General features: G+C 41.3%; 1 protein-coding gene across 3 annotated transcripts in view; it reads left to right on the top strand.

Moving 5' to 3' along the window:
* Positions 1-22,599, top strand: part of FHDC1 (FH2 domain containing 1) — a 57,146-nt gene that overhangs the window by 15,706 nt on the left and 18,841 nt on the right. For all 3 annotated transcript variants that reach the window (XM_066573637.1, XM_066573636.1, XM_066573638.1), the window contains exons 3-6: positions 12,540-12,601; positions 12,732-12,834; positions 16,232-16,317; positions 17,843-17,943. In XM_066573637.1, coding sequence (XP_066429734.1) covers positions 12,540-12,601; positions 12,732-12,834; positions 16,232-16,317; positions 17,843-17,943 — 352 coding nt within the window. The remainder of the gene's footprint in view (positions 1-12,539; positions 12,602-12,731; positions 12,835-16,231; positions 16,318-17,842; positions 17,944-22,599) is intronic.

The following is a 22,599-nucleotide window of genomic DNA, read 5'->3' as shown; positions in this document are numbered from 1 at the left end:
ATTAGATACTGTGAAGAATGGATGCAGGAAATCTTGTTGGTTTAATTGGTAAGATATATTATAAACTGCTAACTTGGTGCTCATTCGGGGTTTATAAAAGCTAAATAACAAATGAAAATATTGACTCAACTCAACCTATGTCCTGAACAGAAGGAGAACAAGTATACGCTTGCAAGGGTGATTCATATGTCATAAATATTGATACTATATAGTATTACACAGAGGTTGAGGTAACGCTTTGTAGTGTTGGCTGGATTACAAATTGTTCATTCAGAAGAGTACATTCGCTCTAGGTGTGTACTGTTATTGGAGCCATAGTTATTAAAAAAAGTTAAAAATCCTCTTTAAAATATATTTTTTTGTGCATCCATATTCTTACTAAAGATGCTTAAAGGGGTTTTCTGGGGCTTTTTTATATTGATGACCCATCATTAGGATTGACCATCAATATCACATGTTGTCAATATTAGAACGGCGGGGTTTGACTAACTACTTTCTTGCTGATCAGTGGTTTTGAAGAGGCTTTGCTGCTCATGTGAACTCTGGTACCCCTTCAAACAGCTATTTGACAGGGGTAGGGGGGAGTCAGAACCCACCGATCTGATATTGATGGCCGATCTTAAGGATAAGCCGTGAGTATCTAAATGGGTTTGCTGGGCTTGTTGTTGTTGATTCGCTAATAGTTAATTGGTTATATCCAATCGGCTGGGGTCTGCTGCTGTTGACCCTGATAGATCAGCTGTTCAAACACTCGCTTTCACTGGCAGAATGCACAGGGTACGTAGCAGAAGCCTATCACTTTGACCCCTATGTAGTGGCTGGTACTTGTCTTTGTAGGCTCAGCTCTCACTAATTCTAATGGGAGATGTACCTGTAATTGCCAGTGCCGGCCACTACATGGGTTGCAGTATCTGCTTTCACTGTGTGTTTTGCCGGTGACATCAGGCACCCGAACAGCTGACTGGCTCCAGTCCGCCACTCGAGACTCTGACCGATCAACTATTGAGGACTTATCTTGCCTATCCTGAGGATAGGTTATTAATAAAAATTGCTTGGAACCCCAAACCCCCTTCAATAATTTGACACATTAATATTATAAGGTCACTTTTTTGTGTCATCCAAATAATCAATAGACAGTAGGATACTAATTAGAACTTTTCAGCTTTAATTGCTAGTGTGAAACGCTAAACTTGTTTAGTGGCATTGCCCTAGGATACCATGTAAGCAATGAACAGGTCTGTGAGCTACATGTAGCTTTAATTAAACTGTTCTGCTGTTGTATGTTTAGCTAATCCTTTATTGTACCAGCATTTAAGGTAGGTCACCTGTATATATGGGTGGATATATTGTATGCTCATTCATTTTACACTTTAAGGTAAGGGCAGTGATTGGGAATATTAATTGTTGTGGTGGTATAGTGTCTGCTTTCAGTCTGTGAAAACCACTTTTGTAGATACTGTGACCCAAGAGGTTGCCAGTGTATTCCTCACACTAGCTAGAAGGATGGGTCGATGTATGGCCATCCTCAAGGGAAATAAATCTGAAAATACAGGTTTTAGGCTATACATCGGTGCTTTCCGATGGTCATTTTCTTAACTTGTCATTCAGGGTTGGTTTGTGAAGGTTGTTGTCTTGGATATCAATACCAGAAGTTAAAATGACAAATCGCTGATCATTCTCTACCATGATTAGGGACCTAGTCTGGGCTTCTGCTGATAGGATGCAGATATAGTGGTCAATACAAATGACTCTTCAATTACAGCACCTGAGAATGATCAAAAAAATTCAACACAACAGATCAACTTTTTGACAGATATCTGCCATCGGTTGGCATATTACATGCTTCTTTGTATCATGAGATTGGCATTTGCGATAGTCTACAATCTGTAGTGTATGGCCAGCTTTAGTTTCTTTGTAAGATTCTGTAAGATCCCAGTGTGCTGGTCTTGGCCTGGCCTGTAAGTCGGTCTTTTTAATGTTTAACAATTATATATATTACTCCAACACTTGTGTATCTTCCACTCAAAGCAACCATCTGGTTTCAGGAATAAATTCTGTTCCAGGACCTGAAGAGGAGGGGAATGGGTTACCTACAGTGGTTCTTTTCTGCTGTCCCTCCAATCTACTGGTTTTGTGTCCTGTTTTCAGTCGTTCAAGATGGCCAACAGTCTTCAGACTGCCTAATCCCCCACAGTGCATTAGTAGTGTTAGACTAGTAATGCACTGTACCTGCTCTTTAATTGTCCAGAGTTGCTCATGTGATCAGCACTGACTAGTCGGAGAGAGCAGTGTACAATGTGTAGCAGGTAGTTAGAAAATTGCTGCAGCCATCTTGAATGGCCAAAAGCAGAGCCTGGAACCTGCAGATTAGAGGGGTGGCAGAGAACAACTGCAAGTAATATACCTACCTCCCTGCTCTTCCAATCTCGGGATAGAATTCTGTCTCGAAACCAGACAGTTGCTTTAAGGGGGTTGTCCCACTTCTAGGTGCATTGCCGCCGGAAACCGACAGCTTTGTAAACTGCACAGTAGCCTGGATTGTTATTGCATGCTCAGTCTCATTCACTTCATTAAGACTCCACCTGCAATACCAACCCGGGCCACTGTGCAATGTGCGGAGCAGTCTGCTTCCTGCAGTAAAACGGCAACCCCTTTTTAAGATTTACAAACGGATACATGCATGTGATACCATACTGCAAAATTATGCATAATAAATTGTTTGATGTTGGTCAAGCATACAATTTTTTAAAATTTTTTTTTGTGGTAATCTATTAAAGCTAGATGCAATAATTTTTTTGGGTAAACAGGTTTCATAAATTGCACTACATGTTTCAAACACGTGAGCTTTTTTATGGCTCTTTAGGTGCAGGCTGTGGCCTTAGGTGTGATCATGTGTGAGGTGGAGACAATAACGGGCGTTCCACATGTTCCAAAGTGTACATGGTGTAAGAACAATTTATTCTGGCTTGTGCTGCTATAAGGTGATTCATGCTCTTCTTTACATTTCCCAGATCAGCTGGTAATGCCATCAAATAGGATTGTAGCCGCCAAGAGATTTGTTAAGATCTCAATATTTTATTTCTGCAATGTCCTGTTTAACCGTGCTAGAAAGTAATTTCTTATCATTTGTAACTTAATTCAATGCATCTTCGGACAGATTCTAAGGAAACCTATCACATCCCCACAGCACCATAAATAAAGTTATGGTGCTAGTAGGGGATGTTACAAGGAGCTAGGGGGATGTATTTTTGTTCTCTCTCTCGTTCCAGCGGAGTGCATTAAAAATCTGACTCTCTAAAGAGTCCCATGATCATTCTCCCATACAAGTCTATGGCAAAGCATATATACAGGACTCTGAAAAGAGATTTTTGTATGCCATGCAGACTTCACGTGGTGACAGTGCTGGAACCAGGGAGCCGGAAAGTATAAAAAATACATCACCCGGCTCTGTCTCCTCCTGTAACAGCACCATAACTTAGTTTATGGTGCTGTGAAGATGTGATGGGTTCCCTTTAAGGCCGCCAGATAAGTGTTTAATCGTCTGAACCTGACAGTTTTGGCAAGACTGGTGACTCTCTAATGTGTATGATGGCTTCTCAACTGTCTCGAAACAGATGATGTTGGAGGAAGAAAAGATCAGGAACATTGAATTTCCTTTTGTCTTCAGGAGATAAGTCTACCACCTTAAGCCCCATTTACACGCAACTATTATAGCTCAAAATTCGTTCAGACGATGGCTTTTGAGCTATAGTCATTGCTTGTAAACGCTTCCTTCCATCCTTCACTCTTTGACTGAATGATGATTTTTAGGTGAGCATAAAATCCATCTTTCATCCGGGAGAGAGAGAGCAGGGACCGCACACTGTGTTCTCCACAGGAGCAGCTGATTACATTGTTTTCAGCTGACAACCTGAATCCCCTGCAAAGACAATGCAGCTGAGGGCAAAGTCCAGACCACATGCTGGGATTTGCAAACAGCTGCTGCAGTCTCATTTACATGCAAATATAGGTAATAAACTGCTAATGGGCGTTAGTGTCCATTAGTCCTTTATGCAAAACGGTCGCTAAAACTGTCAATCTTGCAATCGTTTGAAAGATTGTCTTTACGTGTAAATGGGCCTTTACCCATACTTTCTATTCTGCTAATGACTAGAGATGAGCGAGCATACCCGCTAAGGACAATTACTCGATTTTCCCCTCCTCTCCCTTCCCCCCCTCCCCTCTCCAGAAATATATAAAACTTTATAGCGGTCTGAGTTATCTCCCCCCCCCCCCCCCCCTTTTTTTTTTTTTAGATAATTAGTTTTTTTAGTTTGCGCAGTTGATGTTGCCATCTCTTTTGCAGTAGTTATGAGAGATGTTTTTCTGAGAAATAATCATATCTTAACTCTACTGGCATGATACTTCTTGGCAATTCCAGGGCTATAGTCCATTTTTAGAGTGCGCAAGATTTGCATTGGGCATATCACAACACTATCATCCTCTTGTATTGGGTGGATTTCTCATCTGTATACTGTATTTTGTGTGCAGATAACTATTTGTTGCATTGCTTGATGTGACCTAAGTTTGTCACCAGTGTAATGTGTTCTCTTATAACGTGGCTGTCCCTATTATTTGGCTGCACATTTTGTAGTGCGCTGATGACCCATAAGTATTGCAGGATGTTACTAGGGTAATAGCAGCCAGTTCAGTCATTTAACTCCTCATAACTTGTCCTCCAGTAAATGTGCAATAAACCTTTCTTTGTGGAAAAACTTTAAAAAAATAACAATGAGCGTGAACCTCCATGGGCGTTCACAAATCTTTGTAACATCCTATTTGTTCTCATCTCTTGCTTTTGTAAGCGGTCGCTATAAACTAGTAGAGTGTCACCAGATGCCCATTTAAAAGTCGACTGACGCATGTATTCTGAATGCCTTCCTGTTAGGGCCCTTTAAATGGAGCAATTAATTGTTCGAACGAACGGGTTGTTTTTGCTTTTAAGCGGTTGCTTTACAAGTGCAGATAATGGTCTTACATTTTTCCACTCAGTATGTTATTAGTCTGTCGGGAGTCTGAAAATTCCTGAGAATGGTTTGCAAATGTCCAAACGATCGCCTTTACCTACAAGGACTGGAAAATGATGCTTCTTATGCCTGCATGAAATGAACAATAAGTCAATGAATCCTCGTTCAGTTGTTGGCCATCGTTACACTGAAAGTTTCCTTTGGTTTCTCATGATTCAACAGTTATTTGAATGATCGTTCCGTGTAAAAGGGCCCTAACCCTCTTTTATTAAACCGTCTTACAGGATGGTAACAGGTGTGTGCTTGACAAATTTAAAACATGCCGTCTTTAGTTTGTTATATGCAGCAAACTTTCTGCACTGGTTTTGGTTGTCTTGTGACCAGTGTAAGAGCTGAAATAGCTTGGTTATTGCACTAATCTGGTTATAATGGGGACAAATTACATTAGTGACAGAGTACCTTTACACAGGATGACTGTCGGACACACAAACGCCTGAGAGCCGTCCTACAGACTGATGCCCAACTGTCGCTCATGTGTCTTAAGGCCCATTTAGACACCATGATTATCGCTCAAAAGTCGCTCAAAAGACCTTTTATGAGCAGTTATAGTTGTGTGTATTTACATGGCAAGATGATCACTCAAACGAAAGTATGAGTGACAGTTTTGAGCGTTCACTTTGCGTAAGTGTGTAGATGAAAGCTCACGCTGTATGCAGAAGACAAGCAGGACTGCTATCTTCTGCATACAGCTGTTGTCTACAGCTGAGCGCTCTGAGCGGGGTATGCAGAACACAGCTGGAGCACTGTTTTCTGCATACTTCGGCTGTGTTCTACAAGTGGGATAGCAGCTGAAACAATAGTATCAGCAGTATTCCGCTGAGAACTCAGCGCGTAGTCCTGATGAGGCTCATCGTTCTCTTTCAGCTTGCTGAAAGACAACGATGAACAACTCATTAACGAAAACTGCACAATGTCCGTGCAGTTAGACCCAACGATTGTCACCCATAAAATGGCTTTGAGCGATTCTTTTTGTTTTTGTTTTTCGCGAGAATCGTTGGGTCTGAATGGGCCTTTACATGGGAGTGATGGTTGTTCAAGTGAATGGAAGCGGAGCAGCCGAGGATCGTTCTGGCCACCCATCTCCATTTACAAGGAGTGTTTGCACAACCTGATGGTCGCTTGGCTTTTAGTTCTGCTAAAAAAAACAAACAAGCGACTCTAAGAAGTGAGGGATTTCTCGCACTGTGCCTGTCGGTGGCCCCATGTATACGGGACTATTATCGCCTGAATTCAGGTGACAATTGCTCTGTGCAAAGATACCTTGAGTTAATATGTGTATATTTGATGATGCCGCTGCCCTCAGAACGGAATGTGTGAAGACTTGCCTACTCTTATTAGGTGGCCCTTGGCTATTTACCTTGTTTAAGGGGAAAAAAAAGTTACCTAAAACTTGTGAAAATTAGGTTTTATCAGGAACCCCCTGCAATCTATAAATTGGCCAATAAAGACCGGTTGGATTTTATAATTTTTTGTTTTTTGTTTTGAGTGCTGGAGGTTTTTGGTAGGTAGGTAGCACCCTCCTTATATAGAAATAGGGGAGTTCAAAAAGGTATATGATTGCCAACTGGGCATTCAAGTGCCAGCCATGTTATTTTCATGGACAGTGTTCTGTTGTATCTCATAGTTGGCTGTTTAACTAACTTGTTTTGGTGAACTTTATAAAATGTCAGGTTTGGGTGTCGCATCTATGATGCAGTATTTTCTCGATGATGGGAGTTGTAGTGCTGCAGCATTCTTTAAAACTGAATTAGTAGTATTCAGCATTTAGAATAACAGAAAATGCAGGACAGATACTTCTAATAGTTATATAGGTTGAAAAAAGACATGGCCCATCACATGCAACCTTTTGAATCCATAATACATCATTTATTTGCAAGATTAATTATAACCTCAATGTCATTAGTTATTAGATAAGCATCTAGCCCTTTTTATGCTATCCTTGTCCCTGCCATTACTATCTCTTGGGGTATGGCATTCCAGACTTTGACTACTAGAACTGTAAAAAGCCTTTCTTGATATATTTGTATATATCTCCTTTCCTCCCAATGTAATGAATGTTCCCTTGGTTCTTTGCATAGTCCTTGGGAAGACTCAATCTTGTGCCATTGGTGTAATGGACACAACTACAATATGTCTTCTATATTACATAGATGGAATGGTGTGGCTTTAGTGATTTAAAAAGGATTCTTGATGCAAATGAGATTCAGGAAGAGTGTGTGTGTGTGTGTGTGTGTGTGTGTATATATATTATATATAATGTGTGTGTCTGTATATATTTGTGTGCATGTGTAAAATATATAGTGTGTGTGTGTGTGTGTGTGTGTGTGTGTGTGTGTATATATAAATTAATTAATGTATATGTGTTTATAATTAGTTTGCAAGCCTTGTAAATTGGGAGATGGGCCTTCATGGATCAGAGTTGCTTTCCTAGCACATCCCGCAGAGCCTCAATCGAATTGGACTTAGAGTTCCCAGATCTCAATTTAACACCTTGTTCCTCAACCCGTTCATGAACAATTTTTGAAGTGTGGCAAGGTGTATCAGTCTGTCGGATGATGCCACTATCTTTAGGGAATATTGCTGCCATGAAAGAGTGTATTTGGTTAAAACAACGTTTTAGGTAGGTGGTACTTGTCATAGCAACATTCATGTGAATGCCAGGACCTAAGGATTTGCAGCAGAGCGTTGCCAATAGCATTACACTACCTCCTTTCGGTTGCGTTCTTGCCATCATGCATCCTGGTGCCATCTCTTCCCATGGTAAGTGAGGCACATGTGCCCAGCCATTCATATGATGTAAAAGATAGCATCATTTATTAGACCATTGCTTCTTCTTTTGTTCCATAGTTCAGTTCGGATGCTTACATGCCCGTTGTAGCTGCTTTCAGCAGTGAATAGGGGTCAGGATGGACACTCTGACCAATCTGTGGCTACATAGCAAACTGCAGTGCATTTTGAGTCTTGATGGCTTTCTAATAGAGATGAGCAAGTATACTCACTAAGGCTAACTACTCGAGCGAGTAGTGCCTTAGCCGAGTATCCTCCCGCTCGTCTGTAAAGGTTCGGCTGCCGGCGCAAGTGACAGGTGAGTTGCGACGATGAGCAGGGGGGAGAGAGAGAGAGAGAGATCTCCCCGCCGGCAGCCGAATCTTTACAGACGAGCGGGAGGATACTCTGCTAAGGCACTACTCGCTCGAGTAGTTAGCGTTAGTGAGTATACTTGCTCATCTCTACTTTCTATCATAGCCAGCTTTACCTTTTTCATCAATTTGTGCTACAGCACCTCTTGTCTGGGATCAGACCAGACGCACTAGACTTCACATGGTTTATCATGCATTCTATATTTCCAGATCAGTATAGCTGGGCATTGAGGAGCTGCATGTGGATATACCCGTATAATAGCCTGGTGGTGGCCAACTGATATGGGTGTTCATGAGGACTTTCCATCGGAATATTTTTCATACCAGAAAAATGAGTTAGCGATAGAATTACAATTTAATAGAATATTAGTGTATCCTGCCTTTGTTTTACGGAAAGGTCAGCTTTATATCTTGGCACAGCGGTGACTTTCACCCTATTGATGATGGCTATATGAACGGTACAGTGTGTACCTAGTCTGAACTAGGAGCTGGTTTTCTGAACCTCTGTGCAAGACACGGATGTTCTCCTGAGTGTTTATTTACTGTTTATTGTGTTATCCTTGGCATCCGTCAATGACATGTGACTCCACCGAGAAGCGCTGCTACTGTATGCCTCAGGCCCGCTCCGGGATGTACAAGTGAAAGGATTGTTTAGTTGAACAATTTAATTTGTTGTGGGAGAGTCTTCATTACTGAATGTCTTTTTAGTAGTGAGATAAGTTGTCCTCTAGACATCAGCGTGCGGGGAAAATATAAAGTTGGGACTAAATATGTGTTTGGTTGAATGTAAAGAACAAACTTTAATTCAGAAGTAGGTGCCAGACTACAATCGTGGCCAAAAGTTTTGAGGCTGACAAAAAAAACTTTTATTTTCACAAAGTTTGCTTCTTAAGCCACTCTCGCACACCCCGCTTTTTACCGCGATTATCGCGCTGTCCCGAACGCATGCAATGCTCCCACTGATTTTAATGGGGCTTCTCAGACTTTCAAGCACCGTCAGTTCTATTGTACAGTGTTTTTTTAATGCACCCCAACCCCCATCACATCTGTCAAAACTCTGTACAATGTGGTCAAAAACAATGTTCGAAATCCCTGAAAAAAAATGCTGCGATTTTGAGTAGCGTTTTGTGAACGTATGTGTGAGTGCCCTAAATGTTTTTAGATCTTTTAGGCCGCTCTCACAGGTGAATGCGGCAAAGCGCTGCGATTTCAAACGTGGCACTTTGCAGCGATCATTGTGATGGGTGATGAGGTACGTTAAACAGCCAAATATAGAACAGACGCCGCTCGAAAATCACGGTGCTGGAAAGCCCTGTCCAGTACCGCAATCGAGTGCATGTCTGCAAGGCTCCATTGATTTTAATGGGAGTGTTATACCGTGATTAACGTGGCAAAATCGCCTGTGTGAGAGAAGTCTTAGTCAGATGTTTCTATGATATACTGAAGTACAATTTTATAAGCATTTCATACGTTTTAAACCTTTTTATTGACAAATACATCAAGTTTAGGCAAAAACTCAATATTTACAGTTTCTTTTTTTTTCCCCCTCCAAAACTTCTGCTATCTGCCTAGGCAGGCTGGATATACGCTTCTGGGCCAAATCCTGACTGGCAACCAATTCTTGCCTAATCGGTGCTTGGAGTTTATATGTGTGCTTTTAGATTTTTGTTTATTTTCTTGCTCACCCACTTTTTGTGGATTGACCACATGTTCTCAATGGGATTGAGATCTGGGGCGATTCCTGGCCATGGCTCTGTGAAGAAAATAATGACATTTTGGGTCCATGGCTAGGAAACTCCCCAGATCTCGATCCCAGTGAGAACCTGTAATCAATCCTCAAAAAGCGGGTGGCCAAAACCCTAAGGCCTCATGTCCACAGGGAAAATCAGATCCGCTGCGGATTTGGGCTGCAGATGCCCTGTAATTGTCTTTTATTTTTCATGCAGGACATCAATGTAGCCATGTGCTCTATGAGCTCCCGCACGCGTGATCCGCAATAAAATGGAGCATGTGCATTTTTTTTCATGCTCCAGAAATTTTTTAATTACCATCTGCGGGTATTTATCTACCTGCGGGTGGTCAATGCATTCCTATGGGGCGCGGATCCGCGTGCGGGAAAAACGCTGCGGATTTTAATTCTTATTTTCGCAGTGGACATGAGGCCTAAAGAATTTGTGATAAACTCCAACACTGATTTAGGCAAGAATGGGTTTCCATCAGTCAGGATTTGGCAGTCAGGATTTGGCCCAGAAGCTGTTATCCAGCATGACAAAGTGAATTTCAGAAGTCTTAAAAAAAAAAAAAGGCAATGCTGTGTATATATAGAGTAAGTTATTATAATTGTGCTTCAGTATACCATAGATCTGATTTTTAAAATTTCCTAATACGCTAAAGCAGAAAACTGTGTGAAAACCAAAATTCAGACAACTGGTTTGCTGGGATCCTGAGTGCAGACCCTCAACAATCTGATATTGATGACCTATCCTCAAAACAGGTAAATAGGGATGAGCGAGTATACTCGCTAAGGCACTACTTGCTCGAGTAATGTGCCTTAGCCAAGTATCTCCCTGCTCGTCCCTAAAGATTCGGGGGCCGCCGCAGCTGACAGGTGAGTTGCGTCGGGGAGCAGGGGAGAGCGAGAGGGAGAGAGAGATCTCCCCTCCGTTCCTCCCTGCTCTCCCCCGCAGCTCCCTGCGCCGGCCCCCGAATCTTTCGGGACGAGCGGGGAGATACTCGGCTAAGGCACATTACTCAAGCGAGTAGTGCCTTAGCGAGTATACTCGCTCATCCCTACAGGTAAACCATTCAAAACCTGCAGTATATTAAGGTTGTATGTTGTGTCTCTGTGGATTTTCTCTGGGTACTCTGCAGTCCTTTCCTATACAAATAGATACTTCTTGTCCAGCATGGTAGAACACCAATGAACCTGTGTGGAGCAAGCCGATGATTGAGAATCATGTAATTCAATAGTCTTGGATATATGTCACTTTATTCTCAATCAAACAACATTCCTTGTCATCAGGAAGGGTTTTCTATAGAGAACGTACATCCTGTGAGCTGTCCTGGTGCCCCAGATAAAGACCTGTTTTTAGAGACTCCACATACATTACTAGAAAGTGATGATGGTGCAGCAGGAAGATGATGATAGTGCGGGAGGAGCACAGACTTTTATTGACATGCTACCAAGCCCAGCCATTACGTGATGGGTCTAATAACTGAGAACCGCTCTCGTGATGTGCTACTGTTAGGAAAAGCACCTCTCTAATTATACATCTCGTTACTTTTGCAAAGTTTTTCGCAATGACTCCTGTCTGTCTACAGGATGCACACGTAGCACCAGAGAAGTTGGATACAACCAGCATCTTTTTATTAATTCATCATTTGTGTTTATTTTTATTCTTTTTTCCTGTTTTTAGTTTATTTTAGCTCATATTGGCAAGTGCAATTTTCTTGATCAGTAAAAAAACATGCAATATCCTCCCCCCCCCATGTGTTCATGGTGCATTTTTGCAATCTGCATACATTTTTCATCCTTTTTTAATTGCCCTGCATTTCCTGTTTTTTTTTGTTTTTTTTTTTCTACTGTGGTCACCATAGTAACCTAGATCTTATTCACACGAGTGAGAATCTTGCATTGCAAGATGCACAAAACTTGCATGAATAGACTTATTTATGTGACTGATTCTTGTCTTTCGTTTAGTGCTTTTGTTTTTTTTTAAATAAAAAGCGCATGTTCTATCTTTTGGCATTCCCTCGGAACACCTCAGCCATTGTTTTCAATGGGAACTTAAAAGACATTGCGCGAAACTCGCCGTGTGATGTGATGTTTCCCATTGAAATCAATAGGAAATTCCTGCGATCCTCTGAGCGTAAAACAGATTCCTTTTGGATCGCTATTTTACTGAAGCAATACAAAGCATTTTTGAATTTAAAAAAACTTGCATCGGCATGAAAAACTCATTTTGGATGACCTGTGTGAATGTAGCCTAAGACGAATAGACAAGGCAGCAAAACTGCAAACACTGATCCTAGCTGTCTCCTAATCGAGTAGAGCTAAGAAACGATGATTACTGCAGAATCTAAATGGTTAAACACCCACAGGTTATTTGATTGGTATGGCAGGTTAGGTGCCCAGGGAAATCTGTTTGTTACTTGTATCTGTTTACAGGGTAGACTGCTGTTATAATAAATTCATGCTGCTGTTACAGATACCATTCCTTCAGTCTATACTGATAGCTGCCATGCCACAATACAAAGAACATAAGCTTATGCTTTTTATGTAATATTGTGGATTTACATTTCCATAAATATAACTTGCTTTCTGTCTTTCTAGGTTTCTTTTCTGGATTCCAAGCGAAGCATGAATATTGGGATCTTCTTGAAACAGTTCAAAAAGTAAGTTCTATTTTAGTAGTTTGTGCAAACTAGAAATTAGTGTTCTTTGTTGTCTAACTAGCCATTATTTGTGTTAGTCTTTGATTTTTAAGTATATTCTTTTTTTTTAATTTTTTTAACTTCCTATTAGGTCTGCTGAACATATCATTGAAGATATCCGAAAGGGGAAGAGTGATTTGTATGACTCCGAAACCCTTCAGGAACTTCTTAAACTGTCGCCAGAGCCAGAAGAGGTGAGGTTTATCCATGTCCAGTAGATTGCTAATCCGCAGTCATGTTCCTCCTTTTCTCCTAAGCGTTCTGTTTGGAGCTGATGTGATACATTGTATCTTTGAAGTTGTCACAGTGTAATAAGTGACTTGTAAAGGGTTACTGCTTCTCCTTCACAGAAGGTAATAGCGATAAAGACTGTGATCTCATTAGTGACGTGACTTTTTCCATTGATAGAAGGGTCCAGCACACTTGGCTGTTGTTCAGTGAACTTGGGAACTGTATATACAGTTACAGTGGAAGAGATAATAGTGCACATGTATTATTTAGGATTTTACTCAGTCAAGTTTTCAATAACGGCAACTTTATGTCAGTAGTTTTTTTGGGTTTTTTTGAAACGTGCCACAAAATGTGTCATTTGGAGGGATAGCTTAACATTCTACGTACTTTTATTGGGTTATTTCTTTTTCTCCGGAATTCTATATTTTCATCGTATTTGATATTCATCCTTTCATCCAACCTTCACAGTACCCAGTTTAAGGTATCAGCTAACACATGATCAATATTTGTAAGTGCGAAAAATCCTATCCTGCTAGGTCACTACATTCCACTGTAAATGTTTCCATTCCCGCTGACACCCTTCCTGTCTGAGACCAGATAAATTCTGTTGGTGGCACAGAAACTAATTATTATTATTAAATAAATGGCACTTCTCTGCTAATATTAGTTTACATACTTTTATCAAACATTTCTAAAATATTGTAACATAATGACAATATATGGATATATAGTTACTAGAGATGAGCGAGCGTACTCGGATAAGCACTACTCGCTCGAGTAATTGGCTTTATCCGTGTATCGCTGTGCTCGGGGCTAAAGATTCGGGTGCCGCTGCGGCTGACAGGTGAGTCGCAGCGGGGAGCAGGGGAGAGCGGGCGGGAGAGAGGGAGTGAAAGATCTTACCTCCGTTCCTCCCCGCTCTCCCCCGCAACTCCCCGCTCCGTGCCGCCACCCGAATCTTTAGCCCCGAGCACAGCGATACTCGGATAAAGCCAATTACTCGAGCGAGTAGTGCTTATCCGAGTACGCTCGCTCATCTCTAATAGTTACTCATTTGGCGTATTGATAAACAGTGAGCACATACGGTAGTTTTTGAACTTGTTTCTTCATCTTTGGAGAGTTGAAAAAATATGATATTTACATCCATTGTGATCAAGCCTTTTAATAGACTGACACTTCCTGTTTTGTGGAGGTCTCTTTTTCAGTAGTCCTCTCATTGTTGTCATAGGCAGTAAAAAATGATGTATAGATAACACAGGATCTACTAATCGCAATAGCTCACCACCCTCTCTCCCCGCACGTCACTGATCATACCTAGAACTATCTCCCATAGAAGTCAGTGAGTCCCCTCCTGTCCACAGTGTGTGTGTGCATGGTGAAGGACACTGCAGTTGGTCACCATCATAGTCTTGTACGGAAAATAGAATAAAAAGAAACTCTACAACCAGAAAAAAGATTAGAAAATGTGTGTCCAGTATCTAGTATTTAATGGGGAAATAAAATCTTGGTGGTTCTATTTCTATTACAAGTCCTGAAAAGTGAAGGAGATCCATTTACTCATAATCTAGGCCTGGTATAATGTGGCTAGACCTAAAATAATACCTAGCATTACTGGTAATTAGGGAATCAAGATGCGCATAACTATATTTCTGTGGGATTTCCGATTTCTTTTGTTAATCCTTCTATACAAATGCTTTTATTAAGCTTTATTATAGGTGCTGGCAGCTGCCTTGCCCTGCAGCTTCATCTGTTATCACTGCTCTAACAAATGTGCTCATAGCTGCACGCAGAGCCCTCTGCCTACAATTGTGTTTATAGAATACCAGATACTTCAGCTTGATATGAGCTTGATTGATTTATGAGAACAGCCTGCTATTCATTTTCATAACTTTTTTTTCTTAGAAAAACTCGTAAATACTTAAGTGCATTTTAAAGTCTATCTGAAAAGAATTGTTGAAATGGTTCTACATATAAGCTGCCTACTTACTGTAATACCTATTTACTAACCCTGGATTAATTGCCAGCTATGCTATGAGAATCTGAATGCAGAGCTGTGAGGGGTATTTTATGCATTCATTCTTAAGGTGCGTTTAGATGTAACGACTATAGTTCAAAAAAATCATTAAAACAAAAGTGAGCGATAATCGTTCAGCTAAAACGCAAGCCAATGGCTGAACTACTAACAAGAATCGTTCGCTTTGCGTTTGCTGTTCAATTTCAGACGGCATCAAAATCACTTCTCATTGTGCTTTAAACAGTCTCTGCGCCGCGTTTCACTTAGGAATGTGAAACGCTGAATGAGAACCAAATGATTTTCAACGATGATCTGTCTGTCTAAACAGGCTGCACAAGCGCGAATGAGCTGGTGATGACGTTCGCACGGTCAAGCAAGAATCATGCATTTTTCTCGTTGTGCGTTAAAGGGTCACTACCGAGTGCTTTATAGATGGGTTATTTATATATATTAGAGAGAGGCGCTGCATAAAATCTTGAACGGCCACTGTGTTAAGTGAATGGAGAGGGGCGGGGTAGAACGAGGAGTGAAATCTCCTCCAGCCGCCCCGCCCCTTTGCTGAGCGAGCCAGCAATACTCACTCCTGTGTAACAGCACAGGAGCTAGTATGTGCGGGGACGAGTGTCGGGCATCGTTTGCCCAACATTCGTCCCGTGTAAATGGGCCTTTAGAGACAACTCTGTGAATGTCCTTGAGTGGCCCAGCTATAGCCTGACTTGAACCCAATTGAAAATCTCTGGAGAGACCTGAAATGCAGAGAAGAATAGTAGAAAATCCCCAAATCCAGGTGTGCAAACCTTGTGGCATCATACCCAAGAAGAATGGTGGCTGTAATTGCTAGTCCAAAGGTGCTTCACCTAAGTACTGAGTTCCTTATAGGGTATTGAGTGCATAAAGATAGGGAAAAACTAGAATTTTTTTTTTTGCACAAGACCACAACATAACAAAATGTTAAAAAACCTGAAAGGGTCTGAAGACTTCATTTTCATGAAGGCATGGTATATATGTATACATATTTTGATCTTGTTGTAACTTGCTGCTTTGGCTACATGTGGGATTACAAATAACCTTACAGAGCTGTCTTTACATATTATTAAAACCATTTTCAGAGTTATGTTTGGGGAAAGGGATTTTAAAAGGACTATTATCGGCTTAGTGTACTGTACATGCTGGGAGTGTCCCTTCATATTAAGAACAATTGAGCGATCTTCTTCCAGTGGAATAAAATAAACCACCTGGAATTGCTAACATTTAATCTGGATACCATCCATGCTAATGCTGTCTGCCTTTCCTGTATTGATATGCATGGACTAATGTGATCTCTCTACATTTGTGTTTCCTTATAGGTGAAGAAGTTGAAGTCCTTCAGTGGGGAAATAACTAAATTATCCCTGGCAGATTCATTTATGTACATGCTGATTCAGGTGCCAAAGTAAGTTAAAACAGAAATCACATGTAGACTTGTTAAGGTGTCGGTATAATGGATCCTAGGTCACTTGTTTGCTGTCACTAAACCTTTTTTATTTTGGTTTGATTAATGGGGAAATCCTTAAGTTTGGCCTGACATTGGGTAAATGGTTGCCTTGTTGAGAAAAGCGCTAGCCCCATTGAAAACATGGAGTATATCGCGGACTTCTGCCACAGCTGTTGCCGGCCCCATTGAAAGCAGTGGTTTTGTGGCAACCCCCGCAGCATGATGTTCGGGGAAGGGCTTGAAATATAAGCCCTTCCCTGAAAATCATCCCTAGCTGGTTAAAAAAACAAAAAAAATCTTTACTCACCCTTCCGCCGCTCAGATGCGTCCTCCAGCTGGCTCCCCTGCACTGCTGTCCAGCACTTTCAGCAGGCGGGAATTTAAAAATCCCCGCCTCCTGAAAGGGCTATGCTGATTGTCTGAGCGCTCAGCCAATTACAGGCAGCACTTGTCGCTATCGCCGCAGACTGGCGATATCGCAGCGTTTTTGTTGCGCTGCAAGGCGAGTGTTTTCACTCGCTCTCTCAGCGCAAGAAATAAAAATGTCAGTGGGTGTAAGCCCTTACGTAGGAGATTTATCATGTTTTCAGTAATATTTTAACTAGTACATTTCTGTTTTTCACCGTATGAGATCTTGTGTAATCTACATTCTTGCAACAATGTTTCTATTACTTTTGTTGAGATTGCTTTAAGGCATTGGTCACCGAGTCAGTCTCGGTTGGCTTACAGTACATTGATATTTCCAGAGTCCCTGAGATCCTTGTACTTTTATTCAACTAAGCTATTAAAGTACTATATAAATGAAGTGTTGAAGTTTGTCTTTAAGGTGCACTGTGTTTAAAAGCAAACAAATGACTATCCTTCATGCGCTTCAACGACTTTTCTGAGCGACTGTCTGATTGATAAGTGCTTTGTGTAAAAGTACCTTAAAGGAGTTTACCGGGACATTGGGGGGGAAAAAGCTATGTGGATTTAAAATAAAAAGAAATTGAATACTCCATTATTTTGGCAGCTCCCTATTCAGTACCGAAGCCCTAGTGCCTGCCACACAGAGCCTGGAAGAAGCATTGTGCATCTGACTGCACAGCCAGTCACAGGCTTCAGTGGCCATGAAAGAATTGCCAATGAAGCCTGTAAGTGGCTGAGAGGTCATGTGCAGAATAAGTGGCACTTGACCACCCACTGCTTCTACTAGGTTCCGTGCAGTGGGCACAGGGGCTGCAGCATCGGAGCCGGAAGTTGACGAAATATGTAAATATTCAATTTTTTCTTATTTAAAACCCTGTATAATTTATTTTCCATGTCCCAGAAAGCCCCCTTAAGATTGTTCTGTTAATATTTCTCTTTGCAATACGTGGCTCTTAATGACTTACTCATTGTGCAGCCTTTTTACTCCACGTGACGCTAATGTAGATAAATCCCTATGCAAAATTTATGTATTTACACAAATACGTTTTACATTGATGTGTTTTTTTTTTTCCAGTTATTCCTTGCGAATAGAAGCTATGGTGCTGAAGAAAGAATTTTCACCTTCTTGCGCCTCTTTGATTCAGGATATGATGATAATTCGGTTAGCTACAAAAGGTGAGTGATTATAGGTGCATCAAGTTGTTTCTTTTAGTCCCCCTGATCACTGGCGAGACGGAATATCACTAGTGATAGCCCGCTGCCGGGGAGCAGGGGAGAGAACTGACAGGTCATTTGCGGTGAGCCTGATAGGCTCACCGCGGAGAATCGCGGCAAATCACAGCATGCCATGATTTGAGTCCTGCTAGCGGAGAATCGCTATGATTCTCTGCTCATGGACAGGGGGCTGCGCTTTCCATAGCAACGCTACGGAAAGCGTGCACAGCGTTACTCGCAGCTGGATTATTGTCGCGAGTAACGCAATGCACTATTGTCCGTGGACAGGAGCCCTTAGACCTCATGTCCAGTTGCACGCACGAATTTCACTGCTGAATCCTGCAGTGAAATCTGTGCATACCTGCAGCCATGGAGCGGGAAAAGACCTTATACTTACCTCTCCGGACACTGTGGGGTTCTCTTTAGTGCAGGCCGGGTCTTTTCTTCCGGCCAGCAGATGCGCTCGGCATGCTGCCTGCGCCGTGCACAGCGTATCTGTGACACAGCAGAAAAATAGCTACGGCTGTGCCGCAGATACGGACGGCTACCATAGGCTTCAATGGAAGCCGCAGGAGCCGTCCGTACAGGAGACCCGCAGCAAAATGGAGCATTTTGTGACTTCTTCCCGGGCGTGCGACCAAAACACTGGGAAGAAATCCCATCCGCATTCTTTTAGCTGCCCTACGAATGCTAATGCATCGCTATGGGCAGCAAGACGCACATATCTCCTGTGCCGGGCCACGCGTGGATTTTATAAATAAAATCTGCACGTGGACATTGGGCCTAGGACTGAATGGTCTTGCATGTGTTGAAAACTGCAACTCTAAGAGGTATGCAATAATGTATCCCAAGTTGTCCATATAATATATTTGCCATGTGCATGCAGAAAAATATCTCTGGTAATTACACAATATATTTTCCTTTAGAAAAATGCCCATACTATAGCATAGGATATGGGAAACCCCAGTAGCGGATCAAATAGACTCCAGGCCTTGAGCTGTTCCTAAACTTGGGTGCCCAACCCCCCTTCATACTACTATCCTGCCTTGCTGTGTGTCTATAGTCAGCACAATCTTTCTATGCTAGTATTAACTACTGGGTGTTACCATCTTCCTTGTCAAAGGACTGTGCCACTACAGATTGATAGCATCCAGTCATGGCTGACTGGATCAGACTGTGTAGGGATACATCCTATTGACAAGGGAAATGGTAACACCCAGTTGTTAACTAGACCTGGGTTACATGGTGACTTTCTATGTACTTTTTTTTCTTCTGCAGTACAAATATTTAGTAAAACAGGCATGTTGAGAGAGATGACCTCTTCTCCAGAAATCCAGTGACTCGCTGGTGACGTCTTCTCTGATTTGTAGACGTCTTTTTCCTTCTCTTTTCCATTCTACTCACAAAGGCCCAACTGAAGATGAGTTTTCCTGACGATTATAGAGTTTGGTGCCAAGACATTTTTGGCCCCTTGCTTCTGCAGCCATCAGCAGCCGCTGCAGCAACACAAATAAATCCAGACCACCTAGAATTAGTTCACACCCCAGGCCAGACCACCTAGAATAAGTTCAAGCCCCATGCTTTCTTCCTCTGCGGTGTCTTCTTGCTGCTCTGTTCTCTGGCTTCAGGACCTGCACAGATGTGGTCATGTGACCTTACCTGTACATGTCTTGCACATTTTTTGTCCCAGGGATCATTGCACAAAGCAGTTTTGTTACAAACCTGTCAGTTTGCAAAAAAAAACCAAGATAATACTGCAATGTGCATTAACTCTTTTGGCACTTAGGCGACTCCTCCAGGAGCCTCGGGCTCCAGTGACCACTTAATTCCAGAAAATCTTATATTTTCAGAGCATATGTTCTTATAGTATTACCTGAGATTTGTTATAACAATCTGCTTGGGTCATGACCATGCACTGATAAATGACTAATTTGATTCCAAGTAATATAAAGTACAGATCCCCTCCATTATTACAGATTAGATTGAGATCATGATGGGTGTTCAGTGTATTTTGTTTATGGAAATGTACCGTATGTGCAACATCTCGTCTGTATTTAATCTTGGAACATATTTTCCATTATTAGATGACTTATACTAACTGAGTTAATCTACAATATAGAATACTGAAATATTTGCATAAAATAAGCTTTTTTTTTTTCTTTTTTTAAATACACCATTTCCGCCATGTATTGTTGATGTACAGTTACAGTCTGACTGCGAAGTTCTGAACTGGTTAAAGCCTTATCAGAAAACATTTCCTGCAGCGTTCAGGACAGTACTATACTGTAATCTGAGCATGGAAATTCCCTTCACATAAACTTTCATCATAGGAAAATGAGGAACCTCTTTTATATTTAGTTCTCATATCTGGGATGTTTTCATATTTAAAGAAACACTAAATGTAAAAAGAACTTCTGAAATATTATTAATCTCACGTTACTGTAAATGGAAAAGACAAGGTAGAAGGACATAATAGAGACATATTTTTCTGGGCTGCTAGTCAGTAATGCCATTAACACCACAGCAAAGGTAACAATACACTGACTGCTATATACTCCATAAACATACAGGCTTGGATCAGTGTATGTTTATGTCAACAGGAGAACAAAGGATCCTTATGTTGAGGGACAGCCGAGAGGCTCACCACAGACAAATGATGATGTCACCAGGTGACAATATATCATCTAATGTATGGGCAACTCTAGTCCCACCCCATTTCGGAATGGCTGCATACAGAGAAAATTTGATATGCATTAATTGCATTATTAAGTAATATGGGTAATGTCTATTTTAATTCTGTACTCTTTGATCTGCTTTGTATGGTATGCAGTATACCCTGTATGAAAAGCAACAGCTTCATATGGAAGCCTGTTCTCCCAGGAGGTAGTAATGTATGTTAAGCATATTACTGACTTGCTCTTGACAGCTGCTTCAGTTTCAGGAGCAGCAGGGAAGATGCTACCTACAATCAAACCATATAAGTGCTTATAAGCACAAGTGGTGTGAAAAGTTAGAGACCATTTAAATATTATATGATAGCCAGTGTGAAAATTAGCAAAACTGTTATTTATTTTATCTGAAATTACGTTTTTGTTCTAAAATCCCTCCAAAGTGCTGGCTAGTCGGGGGGTCTCCATTCCTCCTAGCTTGCTGTCCAGTGCCCACTCTCAAATGTTAGACAGGAGATATGAGGACCATAGACAGCATGTGCAGGAAGAGTATGAGTTCTAGTGTTCATTAAACTGCATAAAGAGGAGGGGAGGGAGAGACTTGCGCAGATTTGCCTGCAGGAGCTAATGGTAAATTATCTGCTGTTTTTATTTACATGCACACTGCTCAGTAATGCTGTACGCTGCTCAGTAATGCTGTACACTGCTCAATAATGCTGTACACTTCTGCATGAGTTAGAGACCAGGATCTGTAGTTCTCTTTGCCCCAGTATATAGAACACAGCACAACAGCCAGGCTCCTTCCACCAGTCCTGAGAAAATTGAGAATCAGATGGACACTCTGCAGAGAGGAATAATTGGGGACATAGAGGGTGCAAGAAGTATAGATGCCAGACATAGTATGATTTCTCATGTACACGCATATGGCAGCTTATTCTGAAGTGTTAGGCATGCTTTAAGTGAAAATTTATAAATGCTTTTAACAGTTAAGCCAGCAATACACCTTAGGTAAATGTCAGCTAAATAGCAGTTTCAACGGATTCCACCAAGTATGCATGCTAGGCTTGTCTGTACCTGAATGTTTATCTCAACAGAAGAGAAGAATAAGTTACTCCAGACAGCTCTATTCCATGGGAGATAAACTGCTGTCAAAGGATGGAGGATATATATATATATATATATATATATATACATATACATATACACACTCCTCTTCTCCAACTTCAGCTCACAGACCGGCACATATCAGGCACAAAGTTTCATGGAAATATAGAAATCCAGCTTATAAAACAGAGATCTAGAAATTTATGAACCTTTTATGGAAGCCACGTAAAATCCTGATAAGACTTCACAAGTCCTCCATTATACCATATGGCGTATCAGATGAGTTGTGAAGTTTTATCTGAATTTACTTCAATAAAAGTCAATATATTTTTACATCTCCTTCTCATAAGCTGCATTTCTGCATTCTCATTTCCTCCTTGTTATTGGGGAATTAGGAGACCCATATACGCATAAGACAATCGGATGTTTCTGCCAAAAACTTCACGTTCAGGCAGCTTTTATCTTGTCTGTCTATATAGACAGTCTTACATATGATCCTGGACAGCTGCCTCCTGGCATGTCTATGCAGGGAAAGCGGCTGCCTGGGAGGCAGAGACACTAGTATACCTCAAGATGGTCCATGTTCCATAGGAAACCTTTTTTTTCTTCTTCTCTTTTCTTCACTTTTATAGAGGAGATTATGTAGTTAACAGGTACTCTTCTAATAGCGAGGCAGACAGATTTACAGATATTAAAATCTAACCAGATCTGTATGTTAATTACTATGGCAAGTAACACTTGCTATTGCCAAGAGATCATTTTGGCTTATATTATGGGTTTGACCCACATTTTGCTTAGGTGTGTGCAATGTAATGTGGGAGGGTAGTAAAAGTGAGTCACACTA

This window comes from Eleutherodactylus coqui, chromosome 7 (assembly GCF_035609145.1).
Source record: "Eleutherodactylus coqui strain aEleCoq1 chromosome 7, aEleCoq1.hap1, whole genome shotgun sequence".
Classification (NCBI taxonomy): Eukaryota; Metazoa; Chordata; class Amphibia; order Anura; family Eleutherodactylidae; genus Eleutherodactylus; species Eleutherodactylus coqui.
This window is presented reverse-complemented; position numbering and strand designations above follow the sequence as displayed.